The sequence below is a fragment of the Chiloscyllium plagiosum genome, unplaced genomic scaffold (assembly GCF_037043375.1).
Source record: "Chiloscyllium plagiosum isolate Xiang-an unplaced genomic scaffold, Cpla_swu_hap1 HiC_scaffold_45, whole genome shotgun sequence".
Taxonomy (NCBI): domain Eukaryota; kingdom Metazoa; phylum Chordata; class Chondrichthyes; order Orectolobiformes; family Hemiscylliidae; genus Chiloscyllium; species Chiloscyllium plagiosum.
In genome coordinates this window covers 19,029,638-19,045,599 of record NW_028270183.1, presented here as the reverse complement: position 1 = coordinate 19,045,599, position 15,962 = coordinate 19,029,638, and the positions used below count along the sequence as shown (strand labels likewise).

Genomic DNA, 15,962 nt, shown 5'->3' with positions numbered 1-15,962 from the left:
GGAAAGCTATCTGAGGAGAATCTTGATTGGAAGTGGACTTGCTATGAGGCGCTCGTAGCGAGAACATTCCAGATCTCGCAAAGCCAGTTGACCTATAGGTATAGGACTGACCGGATGCCAAGGGTAAATCCTCGCCTTGGCTGTTCCCTCAGCTACAGCTCTGTTAGATCACAGTATGAGTGGCTTTGATAAGGAAAATAAGGACAATTAAATTCCACTAGTTGGTGGGTCAGAAACCAGAGGACACACGGGTTAAAGGCCATCGGCAAATGAACCAGGGATAAGATGAGGATGAATGTAGATTCCTCAGCAAGTTGCTATGATCCAAAATGCACAAGGTGAACATTGTGCTGGATGTAGTTTCCAAACTGGCTTTGATCTCACCCAGAGATTATCCCCGGAAATCTAAAAAAACGCCAATTGCCAATATTTACGAGCGCAGAAGCGTAATCCAATATTCCATGGTAATTAAATCAGGCCTGGAATTGTGATCTTGCAGAAATCCCATGACAGTTTTATGATTTGGAGCTGCTGTAAATGCATTTCACTTGCACTTGGAGAAAGAACATAATTTCTTAAAGCAGACTATTTTTTTATTATAGTATAATCTTACCTTTATCAAAACTATTGACGCCTCCTATCCTCTGCTGCCTATCTTAAAATGTGCTAAATATTACACAGTCTGAATGTTTGATTCAGGTTAACAGTTAGATTTAATAACAAAAACAATTACACCTTAGAAAATTAAATGACATCAGAGTGGTGCTGAGTTGTTTAATTTCCAATTAGAATAGGGTTAGTAACAGTGTTGTGTCCCCATGTCAGAGTTTCCACTTTAAGGGTCATTTGCAAAGCACAGCCTAGGCTAAGATATAGTCATGAGGCAGCACGGTGGCTCAGTGGTTGGCACTGCTGCCTCACAGTGCCAGGGACCTAGGTTTAATTCCAGCCTCAGACGACTGTCCGTGTGTACATTCTCCCCGTATCTGCGTGGGTTTCCTCCCATGATCCAAAGGTGTGCACGTTAGGTGAATTGGCCAAGCTAATTTACCCATAGTGTTCAGGGATGTCGAGGTTAGGTGCATTAGTTTGGGGTAAATATAGGGGAAATGGGTCTGGGTGGGTTATTGTTCAGAAGGTCAGTGTGGACTTGTTGGGCCACAGGGCCTGTTTCCACACTTGTGGGGGTTCTATGTGTCCCCATTTCAGCACTTCCACTTTAAGGGTCATTTTGCAAAGAACAGTCTGGGTTAAGATGTGTTCTTGGGAGGTTCTCATCAGCAAACTGAGGCAAAATTCGAGCCATTGATGTTTCATGAGGTTTATAACCTTGAAAGGCTGATGATGAATCCAGCCAGTTATTCCCAAACTCATTGTTCTTCTTTTGCAGATGCGAACGAGTGTCTCTCTCACCCCTGTGGGCCCACGGCAATCTGCCACAACTCTGAGGGGAGTTTTTATTGTACTTGTGATCGAGGATTTTACTCTGTATCCGGAAACTATCAGTTTGCTGGTGAAGCTGAGTCCCACTGTAGAGGTGATGACAATTACTAGCTCGACCATAGCTCTTGCTTCCTATTTCACCCCTCGTTGTTCACTCCGTGTCCTATAAAGTCAGCTCCCAACAGACACTATCTTCTCAAGCAGCCTTCCTTCCATTAACTCCATCTACACTTCCAGCTGCCTTGGGAAAACAGCTAACAAGATCAAAGACCCTTCCCACCCCCGTTATACTCTCTTCCACCCTTTTCTGTCCGGTTTGAAAACAGGTACCAACAGATTCAAGAACAGCTTCCTCCCCGCTGTTATCAGACTTTATGAACAGACCTCTCATAGGTTGGAGTTGACCTTTCTCTGCACCTTTCTTTTAGCTGTAACACCATATTCTGCATTCTGTTCTATTTCCCCTGATGTACTTATGTAAGGTATGATTTCCATACTGTAGGGAGTCTAATTTAATCTAATGAGTACTTTTCACTGTCTAACATGTGACAAGAATAAACCAAACCAAATCAACAACAATTGGTCCTTTCATTTCTCTCAGTCTATCTCCATTAGCTCAATTACTGCTCCCTCCCTCAACGCACATCAATACCATTATCCATTCCCTTTTCTCAGGCACTGTTCCTCCCTTTCCAAGCTGATATACTCAAACTTCCCTTCAAACCTACTCTTAACCCTTTCTTTTCTCCGTGGTCACCCACTCAGCTCTCACTCACCGTCTCTGAAAAGGATCTCTTCAATGGAATGAATCACTGCTGCCCAGTTCAATGCTGATCACTTCCATCGCTCCCCTTTTGAGTCCATTCAATCTGGCTCCTGATGCGACTCCACTATTATGACTGCCGCAGTCAAAGTTGCATATCAACCATATTTGGTGTGGTGTGTCGCAGTCCCTCAACGTTTCTGGTTTTCCTAATCCAGGTGTGTCAGCCAAAACTCCCCAACTGGACCACCCCCATTCCAATCAATTGCTTCCATTCCATTGGATCCTTGTTCCTGCCATTACTTTGTTCCAAACCTAAGGAAGACGGTCCTTCTCCCACAAGGATTTCTCCTCCAGAGCTCATTGGTTGCCTGCTATCTTTCCATCCTTCAATTCCTTATTATTCCCAACTGCATTCTTGTCCCTCAGTAGATTGTCTGTAACTGTGTGGGTTCAATGTCATTGAGCATAATGTTCACGGTTAGACCCCCCCTTGGAGTACAGTGAGCAGATCTGGGCACCCACACCTCAGTGAGGATAGACTGGCCTTGGAGGGACTACAGTGTAGGTTTACAAGCACAATACCTGGACTTCAACAGTTATGAGGAGAGATTGTATAAACGAGGCCTGTTTTCTCGAAAATTTAGATGGTTAAGGGGTGATCTGAACGAAGTCTTCAAGATATTAACAGGAAAAGGCAGGGGAGGTAAAGATAAACAATTTCCACTGTTTGGAGATCCTTTAGAAGACAATCTAGAATGAGGGGTATAGTCTGAGAATTAGGGCTATACCGTTCGGGAGAGACACTTCGACACACAGGGTGGGAGAGGTTTGGAGTTCTCTTCCACAAATGGCAGTGGATGTTAATTTTAAACCAGAGATGAGTACTTCTTTTGTTAAACAAAAGTATTAAGGAATGTGGGCTAAAGCAGGTGAACTGACTTACGCCACAGAGCAGCCATGATCTCATTCATTGGAGGAATGGGCCCAGCGGGGCTGAATTCTGTTCCCTTGTGTGCAGATTCACCTGACCAAAGCATCGCCCTCAGTTATACAAATCCTATTGTGCTCTTTGATTCATTGTCACACATTGTCAGCATTAACAAGACCAAGGTCTCTGGAGAACATCCTCACATTATGTGTGGCAGTGGTCTCCTTTGCATTGATGGTAATGGCGTTACAATGAGGAGAGGTGTACATTGGATTGCCACTCCTCAGAGATTAAGCACCAAGGAAAACCAGCCCGATTATGTTTGACTGCCAGCAGATTCATTGTCCCTGGATATTCACTGAAGCAAGACGTGAAGATATACAACCCCTGAGTGCTTTCTGTTTCAAACACATTCTCCTCGTGTCTGTGAGGGTTTCCTCCGGGGGCTCCGGTTTCCTCCCACAGTCCAAAAATGTGCAGGTTAGGGCGGATGGGCCATGCTAAATTACCCATAGTGCTCAAGGCTGTGTAGGTTAGGTGCGTTAGTCAGGGGTCAATGTAGAGTATTAGGGGAATGTGTCTGGGTGGGTTACTCTTCTGAAGGTTGGGGTGGTCTGGAAGGGCCTGTTTCCACACTGTAGGGATTCTATGGAAAAAAAAGCCACTGTCCAAGTCCCTGTCAAATCTTGACTCTGCTCACCCTCATTCTCCTCCAAGTGTTCCCTCAGTATCATATCTTGCCATTCAAAGCCCTCTGCAACCTTCCCAAAACTTCTCTTCATCCCACACCTTAACAAGTAAGCACAGTTACGACAGCAATGAGGAGGAATTTCTTCTCTCAGAGAATGGGTAATCCGTGCAATCCTTTACCGCAGAGGGCCTAGCAACGCTGGGTCATTAAATATAGTCAAGGCTGAGACAATAAGCTTTTTAACCAGGAAGATGGAATCAAGGGTCATAGGGGATAAAGCATCTTCACATCTCATTAACGAGCACAGCAAACTTGATGGGCTGAATGGCCTACTTCTGCTCCTATGTCTTTATGGCCTTATCGCCACCCTACGCAAACTGCTGCTTCACCCTACACAAGAACCATCTCAACTGCAGCTCGTGTCCTTATTGGTTGAGTCCTGCCCCTCAGGTCTCAATTACAGTATCCCCGACTGTAATAGAAAACAAGTCGCTGCAGCATCATTCTAATCTGTGCCTCTGCTCTGCCATTGCGTCCTACCATCCTAGCTCTACCTCCATGTGTCTTGACTCATGTTGCCCTGAATTCTGGAGCACTGTCCTTCATCCTGCCACCTCTTTCCCAACATTCTCCGCTCCTCAAAGCGAATAATCACAATCTGCAGGACCTTGCGCTCAGGCTAAAAGAACGGGTTAAATTTATTCAGAGGGCAAACTAAAAGACTGGCATAACTGGGTCTCTTCGAGGTTGCCAAGATGTACTGCAGCCATTAATGCTGGGACTCCAACGGTTTCCATTTTATATCAATTACTTTAACAAAGGAATGAAAAGTACAGTTGTCAGGTTTGCTGACAGCACAGCGATAGGTCAGGACGCTGGGAGTGAAGGCACATAAGGAAGTTGCCACAAGATATGGATAAGTTAAATGAGTCTGGCAAATGGGGTATAAGGTGGGAAAACATGAAACTTCGCAGTGCGTTGGGAAAATGTCAAAGAAGCATGTTATCAAAATGGTGAGAGATTGTACAGTGCTCAGCTGCAGAGGGATTTGAGAGACATGAATTGTGAAAGTTTAGTTTGCAGGTCCAGTAAGGAAAGTTACTTGATTGTTATTTACAGCAACTTTTGTTTTAACCAGCACTCTTGATAAACCAGTAAAAATTACATACCTTAAATATCGCGAGGACTACGGTAATATTCGGTCCCATTATTTAATTTGTTTACCTCATTTACCTGAATATACTTATTGTTCAATTGAATGGCCACATGAAATATCAACATTTGATTCAATTTTGAGTTAATTTCTCCTCAAATACCGCAATGTCCATGATTTCTGAGTAGTCAGTTGAGGGTGTGAGTGAGAAGCCTCACGACAGCTAAGTTTTATTTAAGGCAAAGTTGCATTATTATTTAAGTGACTTATGCTGTAAATAAAGTATAACAGTGATGTGTACACCCCCTGCATTATGTTTCACTTACTTAGTGTGTGTTTGCACTGATTGTATGGACCTCTTCATTATCTGGAACATTCGATCAATCAGAACATTCCCATTCCCAAAGATGACAGTATTTGTTGTGAAAGAAATTGAATACCGAAGCACCATAGAACCCCTACACTGTTGACCCAACAAGGCAGGCTGGCTCAGGGGTCACCACTGCAGCCTCACACAGAGATTTGAAGACAAGTGCTTGAATATTTTAAAGACAGACACAGATAAATTCGTGATGAATAACACAGGGTTGAAAGATTTTCAGGGACCGATAGGACTGTGGGTTTGAGGTGACAGTGATCTCAGCCATGGCCTTACTGAATGGTGGAGCAGACTGGATGGGCTGAATTTGTATTTTGGCATCACAAGCAAAATCTAAAGGTAAGAAGTGAGCACTTTATTTAAATTCACGACTCTACCAATCTTTTCAGGTCAAGTTGATCACTTACAGTTCAACTTAGTGCAGACTTGACGCTGCCATTGCTTGTTATGGTGGCTGAGTGCTTAGCACTGCTACATCGCAGCACCAGGTATGGGGGTTCAATTCAAGCCTCGGGTGACTGTCTGTGTGGGTTTCCTCTGGTTTTGTCCTGCAGTGCAAAGATGTGCAGGTTAGAAGGATTGGCTGTGCTAAATTGCCCATAATGTGCAGGCTGGGTGGATAGGCCATGGGAAATTCAGGGATGGGGAGGTGGGGGGTGGGCCTAGATGAGGTGTTCTTTGGAAGCTTGGTGTGGACCCGAGGGGCCAAATGGCCTGTTTCCATACTATAGGGATTCTAGGATGCTGACCAGGACTTAAGTTATGGCAACTCATGGATAAGCTTTATTTAAATCAACAGTGTGTGTGTGTGTGTCTGTGTGTGTGGGTGCATGTGTGTGTGTCTGTATGTGTGTGTGTGAGTATGAGTGGGTATGTGTGTGTATGGGTGTGTCTGTGTGTGTGGATGTGTGTGTGGGGGGTGGATGTGTGTCTGTGTGTGTGGGTGTGTGTGTGGGTGTGGGTGTGTGTGTGTATGTGAGTGGTTGGGTGTGTGTGTGGGTGTGGGTGGGTGTGTGTGTGTGTGGGTGTGTGAGTGTGTGTCTGTGTCTGTGGGTGTGGGTGTTTGGGTGTGGGTATGTGTCTGTGTCTATGTGTGTGGGGGGGTGTATCTGTGTGTCTGTGTCTGTGCGTGTGAGTGTGTGCGTGGGTATGTGTGGGGGGGATGTCTGTGTGTGTGTGTGTGTGTGAGTGTCTGTGTGTGTGTGTGTGAGTGTGTGTGTGTGGGTGTGTGTGGGTGTGTGTGTGTGTGTCTGTATGCGTGTGTGTGAGTATGAGTGGGTATGTGTGTGTGTGGGTGTGTCTGTGTGTGTGGATGTGTGTGTGTGGGGGGGGTGGATGTGTGTCTGTGTGTCTGTGTGTGTGGGTGTGGGTGTGTGTGTGTATGTGAGTGGTTGGGTGTGTGTGTGGGTGTGGGTGGGTGTGTGTGTGTGGGTGTGTGAGTGTGTGTCTGTGTCTGTGGGTGTGGGTGTTTGGGTGTGGGTATGTGTCTGTGTCTATGTGTGTGGGGGGTGTATCTGTGTGTCTGTGTCTGTGCATGTGAGTGTGTGTGGGTATGTGTGGGGGGGATATCTGTGTGTGTGTGGGTGTGTGTGTGTGGGTGTGTGTGTGTGAGTGTCTGTGTGTGTGTGGGTGAGTGTGTGTGTGTGGGTGTGTGAGTGTGTGTGAGTGTGTGTGTGTGTGTGGGTGTGTGTGTGTGTGAGTATCTGTGAGTGTGTGTGTGTGGGTGTGTGAGTGTGTGTGTGAGTGGGTGTGTGTGAGTGTGTGTGGGTGTGTGTGGGTGTGTGTGAGTGTGTGTGTGAGTGTGTGTGAGTGTGTGTGTGGGTGTGTATGAGTGTGTGTGGATGTGGGTGTGTGTGTGTGAGTGTGTGTGGGTGTGTGTGGGTGTGTGTGTGGATGTGTATGAGTGTGTGTGGGTGTGTGTATGAGTGTGTGTGGGTCTGTGTGTGGGTGTGTGTGTGGGTGAGTGTGTGTGGGCGTGTGTGTGTTATTGTCTGTGTTTGGGCTATGTTTCAAGCCTGGTCCTGTTTACTAAGGGCTAGTGTTGAACATTATTCACCTGCTTATCTTTTTTCTTCCATTACAGATAAAGACGAATGTCTGTCTGATGCATGTCCGTCCAATGCGACCTGTCACAATACTGAAGGAAGCTTTTACTGTACGTGTAATCAAGGCTTTTACTCTGTGTCTATCGATCGCCAGTTTGCTGGTAAAAACAAGTCCTCCTGTAAAGGTGAGTACAGTTTCAGATTGAATCAGACATTCCTCATTTCCCCTTCCCCCACCTTATCCCAGTCCCAAGCCTGCAACCTGGCACCACCCTCTTGTACCTGTCCATCGTCATTCCCATCTATCCGCTCCACCCTCCTCTCCGACCTATCACCATCACACCCCCACCTTCATCTAGCTATCGCATTCCCAGCTACCTTCACCCAGCCCCAACCCCAACCCCCTCCCATTTGTCTCTCAGCCCCCTTGGGTCACCCCCTCATTCCTGATGAAGAGCTCTTGCCCAAAGCATCGAGTCTCCTGCTCCTCGGATGCTGCCTGACCGGCTGTGCTTTTCCAGCACCACACAGACATCACACGACACCAGGTTATATAGTCCAACGGGTTTATTTGAAGGTGACAAAAGGACAGCGCTATGAAAGCTTGTCATTTCATATAAACCTGTTGGACTATAACCTGGTGTTGTGTGACTTCTGACTTTGCCCAGCGCAGTCCAGCAACAATTCCTATTGGTTTCCTGAGACTACAGATTCAATAGACCGAAGAATCCCTTCCTGTGCCATAATGTTTTGATTTTTCCACAGGATGATGCAATGTCGGTCTCATTCTGACTTCCTGAGCTTAACTTCAAGCTCACACTAATCCCTAATCAAAGCTACACATGTCTGTCTCTGAATTATCACCAGTAGTGTTCCTCTACTCCTCCCCCTTTATACTTCTGGAAGTTAGACCCAAATCTTCAAAAGCTTCCCTACTTCCACTTTCTTCCAATTTCACCCACTCCCCAATTTCTTCACTATTCTCATTTGCTGTCCCTGTCCTTTAGTAAATTGCACGGACTCCTGTCACTCATCATATCGATGTTACACGTTACACCATTCAAACCAAAAAAGGATCCAATCCTTAAAACGCAAGAGTACTTCATATTCCTGGATTTCCTTACAGATTACAATGAGTGTGAGACTTCTCCAACAATATGTGGATATAATGCAAGCTGCCATAACAATGCAGGGAGTTTCTATTGTACATGCCATGAAGGATTTGCCCGGTCAAATGGAGGGACGGCTTTTACCGGATACGGGAAAGGCTGCCAAGGTAAGACTATCATTGCCCTGATTCACCTTAAAAGGTAAGTAATGTTACCTGGAAGGTTTATTTCATATTCTTGCTTGTTGGCTTAAACCTCCTGAGACATTTTTTCCAATGTTTTCTGACCAATGTGTTCAGGATGTTATGACACACCTTGAGACCAAGCAGGGATTAACTCAGATCTCCTGGGCCGCATCATTGACGGGCGAAGGGTGTGTACTGCACTGTAATGTTCTATGTTCTATATATTTCTGAATCAATTTGAACAGAAATATCATGATTCGGAGATGCCGGTGTTGGACTGGGGTGTACAGCGTTAAAAATCACACAACACCAGGTTATAGTCCAACAGGTTTAATTGGAAGCACACTAGCTTTGTCACAATCACCTGATGAAGGAGCGTCGCTCCGAAAGCTAGTGCTTCCAATTAAACCTGTTGGACTATAACCTGGTGTTGCGTGATTTTTAACTTTGTACAGAAATATCATTACACAACTCAGGAGCGGGTGGGATTGAGGTTAGGACACTACCAGTCTACCACAAGGAGTCTTGACAAATGCTGGGGTCTGAAATCGAGGGACAATTGCCAACAGATGATCTCCTGACTGTATTGTTGCCATTTAAGAATTACTTCCCCACTGAATGAACTTGTCTTGAAATCATGCCATCCAGTGGGCTTTCTGAGAGATCACTTTGTTAGAGCAGGTCAGAAACAATTAGGGAAAGAAAGATTTATGTTGATTAAACTTCACTAACGGCTGCATGAATCCCATATAATTTTACAGCAAATACTCTTGAAGGGTGTCATTGTGGTCAGAGACGATAGCACACTGCCTAAATAATTTTTTTGAAGGGTACAAAATAAAGTTATCAAAGCAGCAGGGGATGGAGGACAGTTCCCCAGCGGTTGGTATTGGGATCCAGATGTTCCTGATGTATATTAATGATCAGGGTCATGGTGTGAAGGGGACAATTCACCTCAGTCAGTACTGAGGTGACAATCAACACATTGAGCAACACTCCCTCAGTCTGTACTGAGGTGACAATCTATACATTCAGCAACACGCCCTCAGACTGTACTGAGGTGACAATCTACACATTGAGCAACACTTCCTCAGACTGTACTGAGGTGACAATCTACACATTGAGCAACACGTCCTCAGACTGTACTGAGGTGACAATCTACACATTGAGCAACACGCCCTCAGTCTGTACTGAGGTGACAATCTACACATTGAGCAACACTCCCTCAGTCTGTACTGAGGTGACAATCTACACATTGAGCAACACTCCCTCAGTCTGTACTGAGGTGACAATCTATACATTGAGCAACACTCCCTCAGTCTGTACTGAGGTGACAATCTACACATTGAGCTACACGCCCTCAGTCTGTACTGAGGTGACAATCTATACATTGAGCAACACGCCCTCAGACTGTACTGAGGTGACAATCTACACATTGAGCAACACTCAGTCTGTACTGAGGTGACAATCTACACATTGAGCAACACTCCCTCAGTCTGTACTGAGGTGACAATATATACATTGAGCAACAGGCCCTCAGACTGTACTGAGGTGACAATCATTACATTGAGCAACACTCCCTAAGAGTATACTGAGGTGACAATGTATACATTGAGCAACACTCCCTCAGTCTGTACTGAGGTGACAATCTACACACTGAGCAACACTCCCTCAGTCTGTACTGAGGTGACAATATATACATTGAGCAACAGGCCCTCAGACTGTACTGAGGTGACAATGTATACATTGAGCAACACTCCCTCAGTCTGTACTGAGATGACAATCTATACATTGAGCAACATGCCCTCAGACTGTACTAAGGTGACAATCTATACATTGAGCAACACTCCCTAAGACTATACTGAGGTGACAATCTATACATTGAGCAACACGCCCTCAGTCTGTACTGAGATGACAATCTACACATTGAGCAACACACCCTCAGTCTGTACTGAGGTGACAATCTACACATTGAGCAACACTCCCTCAGACTGTACTGAGGTGACAATGTATGCATTGAGCAACACTCCCTCAGTCTGTACTGAGATGACAATCTACACATTGAGCAACACGCCCTCAGTCTGTACTGAGGTGACAATGTACACATTGAGCAACACTCCCTCAGACTGTACTGAGGTGACAATGTATACATTGAGCAACACTCCCTAAGACTATACTGAGGTGACAATGTATACATTGAGCAACACTCCCTAAGACTATACTGAGGTGACAATGTACACATTGAGCAACACGCCCTCAGTCTGTACTGAGATGACAATCTATACATTGAGCAACACTCCCTCAGTCTGTACTGAGATGACAATCTACACATTGAGCAACACTCCCTCAGTCTGTACTGAGGTGACAATATATACATTGAGCAACAGGCCCTCAGACTGTACTGAGGTGACAATCTATACATTGAGCAACACTCCCTAAGACTATACTGAGGTGACAATGTATACATTGAGCAACACTCCCTCAGACTGTACTGAGGTGACAGAGCTGAAAATGTGTTGCTGGAGAAGCGCAGCAGGTCAGGCAGCATTCAAGGAGCAGGAGAATCGACGTTTCGGGCATGAGCCCTTCTTCAGGAATCAGTCCTGAGGCATCAGTCAGGATATTGTACAACACTCCATCAGACTGTACTGAGGTGTCAGTCTGGATATTGTACAACACTCCCTCAATCTGTACTGAGCTGTCAGTTTGGATATTATACAACAGTCCCTCAATCTCTACTGAGCTGTCAGTTTGGATATTATACAACACTCCCTCAATCTCTACTGAGCTGTCAGTTTGGATATTATACAACACTCCCTCAATCTGTACAGACCTGTCAGTTTGGATATTATACAACACTCCCTCAATCTGTACAGAGCTGTCAGTTTGGATATTATACAACACTCACTCAATCTGTACAGAGCTGTCAGTTTGGATATTATACAACACTCACTCAATCTGTACTGAGCTGTCAGTTTGGATATTATACAACACTCACTCAATCTGTACAGAGCTGTCAGTTTGGATATTATACAACACTCACTCAATCTGTACTGAGCTGTCAGTTTGGATATTATACAACACTCCCTCAATCTGTACTGAGCTGTCAGTTTGGATATTATACAACACTCACTCAATCTGTACTGAGCTGTCAGTTTGGATATTATACAACACTCACTCAATCTGTACTGAGCTGTCAGTTTGGATATTATACAACACTCCCTCAATCTGTACAGAGCTGTCAGTTTGGATATTATACAACACTCACTCAATCTGTACTGAGCTGTCAGTTTGGATATTATACAACACTCCCTCAATCTGTACTGAGCTGTCAGTTTGGATATTATACAACACTCCCTCAATCTGTACAGAGCTGTCAGTTTGGATATTATACAACAGTCCCTCAATCTGTACTGTGGTGTCAGTTTGGATATTATACAACAGTCCCTCAATCTGTACTGTGGTGTCAGTTTGGATATTATACAACAGTCCCTCAATCTGTACAGATCTGTCAGTTTGGATATTATACAACACTCCCTCAATCTGTACTGTGGTGTCAGTTTGGATATTATACAACAGTCCCTCAATCTGTACAGACCTGTTAGTTTGGATATGATACAACACTCCCTAAGACTATACTGAGGTGACAATGTATACATTGAGCAACACTCCCTCAGTCTGTACTGAGGTGACAATGTATACATTGAGCAACACTCCCTCAGTCTGTACTGAGGTGACAATATATACTTTGAGCAACAGGCCCTCAGACTGTACTGAGGTGACAAACTACACATTGAGCAACACGCCCTCAGTCTGTACTGAGGTGACATTCAACACATTGCGCAAAACGCCCTCAGACTGTACTGAGGTGACAATCTACACATTGAGCAACACTCCCTCAGTCTGGACTGAGGTGACAATCTATACATTGAGCAACACGCCCTCAGACTGTACTTAGGTGACAATCAACACATTGAGCAACACTCCCTTAGACTGTATTGAGGTGACAATCTACACATTGAGCAACACGCCATCAGTCTGTACTGAGGTGACATTCAACACATTGCGCAAAACGCCCTCAGACTGTACTGAGGTGACAATCTACACATTGAGCAACACGCCCTCAGACTGTACTTAGGTGACAATCTATACATTGAGCAACACGCCCTCAGACTGTACTTAGGTGACAATTAACACATTGAGCAACACTCCCTCAGTCTGTACTGAGGTGACAATCTATACATTGAGCAACACGCCCTCAGACTGTACTTAGGTGACAATTAACACATTGAGCAACACTCCCTCAGTCTGTACTGAGGTGACAATCTATACATTGAGCAACACTTCCTCAGTCTGTACTGAGGTGACAATCTACACATTGAGCAACACGCCCTCAGTCTGTACTGAGGTGACAATCTATACATTGAGCAACACGCCCTCAGACTGTACTGAGGTGACAATCTACACATTGAGCAACACTCCCTCAGTCTGTACTGAGGTGACAATATATACATTGAGCAACAGGCGCTCAGTCTGTACTGAGGTGACAAACTATGCATTGAGCAACACTCCCTAAGACTATACTGAGGTGACAATATATACATTGAGCAACAGGCCCTCAGACTGTACTGAGGTGACAATGTATACATTGAGCAACACTCCCTCAGTCTGTACTGAGATGACAATCTATACATTGAGCAACATGCCCTCAGACTGTACTGAGGTGACAATCAACACATTGAGCAACACTCCCTCAGTCTGTACTGAGGTGACAATCTATACATTGAGCAACACGCCCTCAGTCTGTACTGAGGTGACAATCTACACATTGAGCAACACGACCTCAGTCTGTACTGAGGTGACAATCAACACATTGAGCAACACGCCCTCAGACTGTACTGAGGTGACAATCTACACATTGAGCAACACTCCCTCAGACTGTACTGAGGTGACAATCTACACATTGAGCAACACTCCCTCAGTTTGAACTGAGGTAACAATATATACAGTGAGCAACAGGCCCTCAGACTGTACTGAGGTGACAACCTATACATTGAGCAACAATCCCTAAGACTATACTGAGGTGGCAATGTATACATTGAGCAACACTCCCTCAGTCTGTACTGAGGTGACAATCTATACATTGAGCAACACTCCCTAAGACTATACTGAGGTGACAATGTATGCATTGAGCAACACTCCCTCAGTCTGTACTGAGATGACAATCTACACATTGAGCAACACACCCTCAGTCTGTACTGAGGTGACAATCAACACATTGAGCAACACTCCCTCAGACTGTACTGAGGTGACAATGTATGCATTGAGCAACACTCCCTCAGTCTGTACTGAGATGACAATCTACACATTGAGCAACACTCCCTCAGTCTGTACTGAGGTGACAATATATACATTGAGCAACAGGCCCTCAGACTGTACTGAGGTGACAATCTATACATTGAGCAACACTCCCTAAGACTATACTGAGGTGACAATGTATTCATTGAGCTACACTCCCTCAGACTGTACTGAGGTGACAGAGCTGAAAATGTGTTCCTGGAAAAGCGCAGCAGGTCAGGCAGCATTCAAGGAGCAGGAGAATCGACGTTTCGGTCATGAGCCCTTCTTCAGGAATCAGTCCTGAGGCATCAGTCTGGATATTGTACAACACTCCATCAGACTGTACTGAGGTGTCAGTCTGGATATTGTACAACACTCCCTCAATCTGTACTGAGCTGTCAGTTTGGATATTATACAACACTCCCTCAATCTGTACTGTGGTGTCAGTTTGGATATTATACAACAGTCCCTCAATCTGTACTGAGCTGTCAGTTTGGATATTATACAACACTCCCTCAATCTGTACTGAGCTGTCAGTTTAGATATTATACAACACTCACTCAATCTGTACAGACCTGTCAGTTTGGATATTATACAACAGTCCCTGAATCTGTACAGACCTGTCAGTTTGGATATTATACAACAGTCCCTCAATCTGTACAGAGCTGTCAGTTTGGATATTATACAACACTCACTCAATCTGTACAGACCTGTCAGTTTGGATATTATACAACAGTCCCTGAATCTGTACAGACCTGTCAGTTTGGATATTATACAACACTCCCTCAATCTGTACAGAGCTGTCAGTTTGGATATTATACAACAGTCCCTCAATCTGTACTGAGCTGTCAGTTTGGATATTATACAACACTCCCTCAATCTCTACTGAGCTGTCAGTTTGGATATTATACAACACTCCCTCAATCTGTACTGTGGTGTCAGTTTGGATATTATACAACACTCCCTCAATCGGTACAGACCTGTCAGTTTGGATATTATACAACACTCCCTCAATCTGTACTGAGCTGTCAGTTTGGATATTATACAACAGTCCCTCAATCTGTACAGACCTGTCAGTTTGGATATTATACAACACTCCCTCAATCTGTACTGTGGTGTCCGTTTGGATATTATACAACACTCCCTCAATCTGTACTGTGGTGTCAGTTTGGATATTATACAACACTCCCTCAATCGGTACAGACCTGTCAGTTTGGATATTATACAACACTCCCTCAATCTGTACAGAGCTGTCAGTTTGGATATTATACAACACTCACTCAATCTGTACTGAGCTGTCAGTTTGGATATTATACAACACTCCCTCAATCTGTACAGACCTGTCAGTTTGGATATTATACAACACTCCCTAAGACTATACTGAGGTGACAATGTATACATTGAGCAACACTCCCTCAGTCTGTACTGAGGTGACAATCTACACATTGAGCAACACTCCCTCAGTCTGTACTGAGGTGACAATATATACTTTGAGCAACAGGCCCTCAGACTGTACTGAGGTGACAATCTATACATTGAGCAACACGCCCTAAGACTACACTGAGGTGACAATGTATACATTGAGCAACACTCCCTCAGTCTGTACTGAGGTGACAATCTATACATTCAGCAACACGCCCTCAGACTGTACTTAGGTGACAATCAACACATTGAGCAACACTCCCTCAGTCTGTACTGAGGTGACAATCTATACATTGAGCAACACGCCCTCAGACTGTACTTAGGTGACAATCAACACATTGAGCAACACTCCCTTAGAGTGTATTGAGGTGACAATGTACACATTGAGCAACACTCCCTCAGACTGTACTGAGGTGACATTCAACACATTGCGCAACACGCCCTCAGTCTGTACTGAGGTGACAATCTACACATTGAGCCACACTCCCTCAGTCTGTACTG

General features: G+C 44.7%; 1 protein-coding gene across 4 annotated transcripts in view; it reads left to right on the top strand.

Annotated features, from left to right (window-relative positions):
- LOC122552178 (adhesion G protein-coupled receptor E3-like) overlaps positions 1-15,962 on the top strand; it is a 121,535-nt gene that overhangs the window by 29,314 nt on the left and 76,259 nt on the right. For 2 of the 4 annotated variants that reach the window (XM_043694744.2, XM_043694745.2), the window contains 3 exons: positions 1,391-1,537; positions 7,444-7,590; positions 8,532-8,681. In XM_043694744.2, coding sequence (XP_043550679.2) covers positions 1,391-1,537; positions 7,444-7,590; positions 8,532-8,681 — 444 coding nt within the window. The remainder of the gene's footprint in view (positions 1-1,390; positions 1,538-7,443; positions 7,591-8,531; positions 8,682-15,962) is intronic. The other 2 variants (XM_087983454.1, XM_043694747.2) reach the window with 1 other exon arrangement.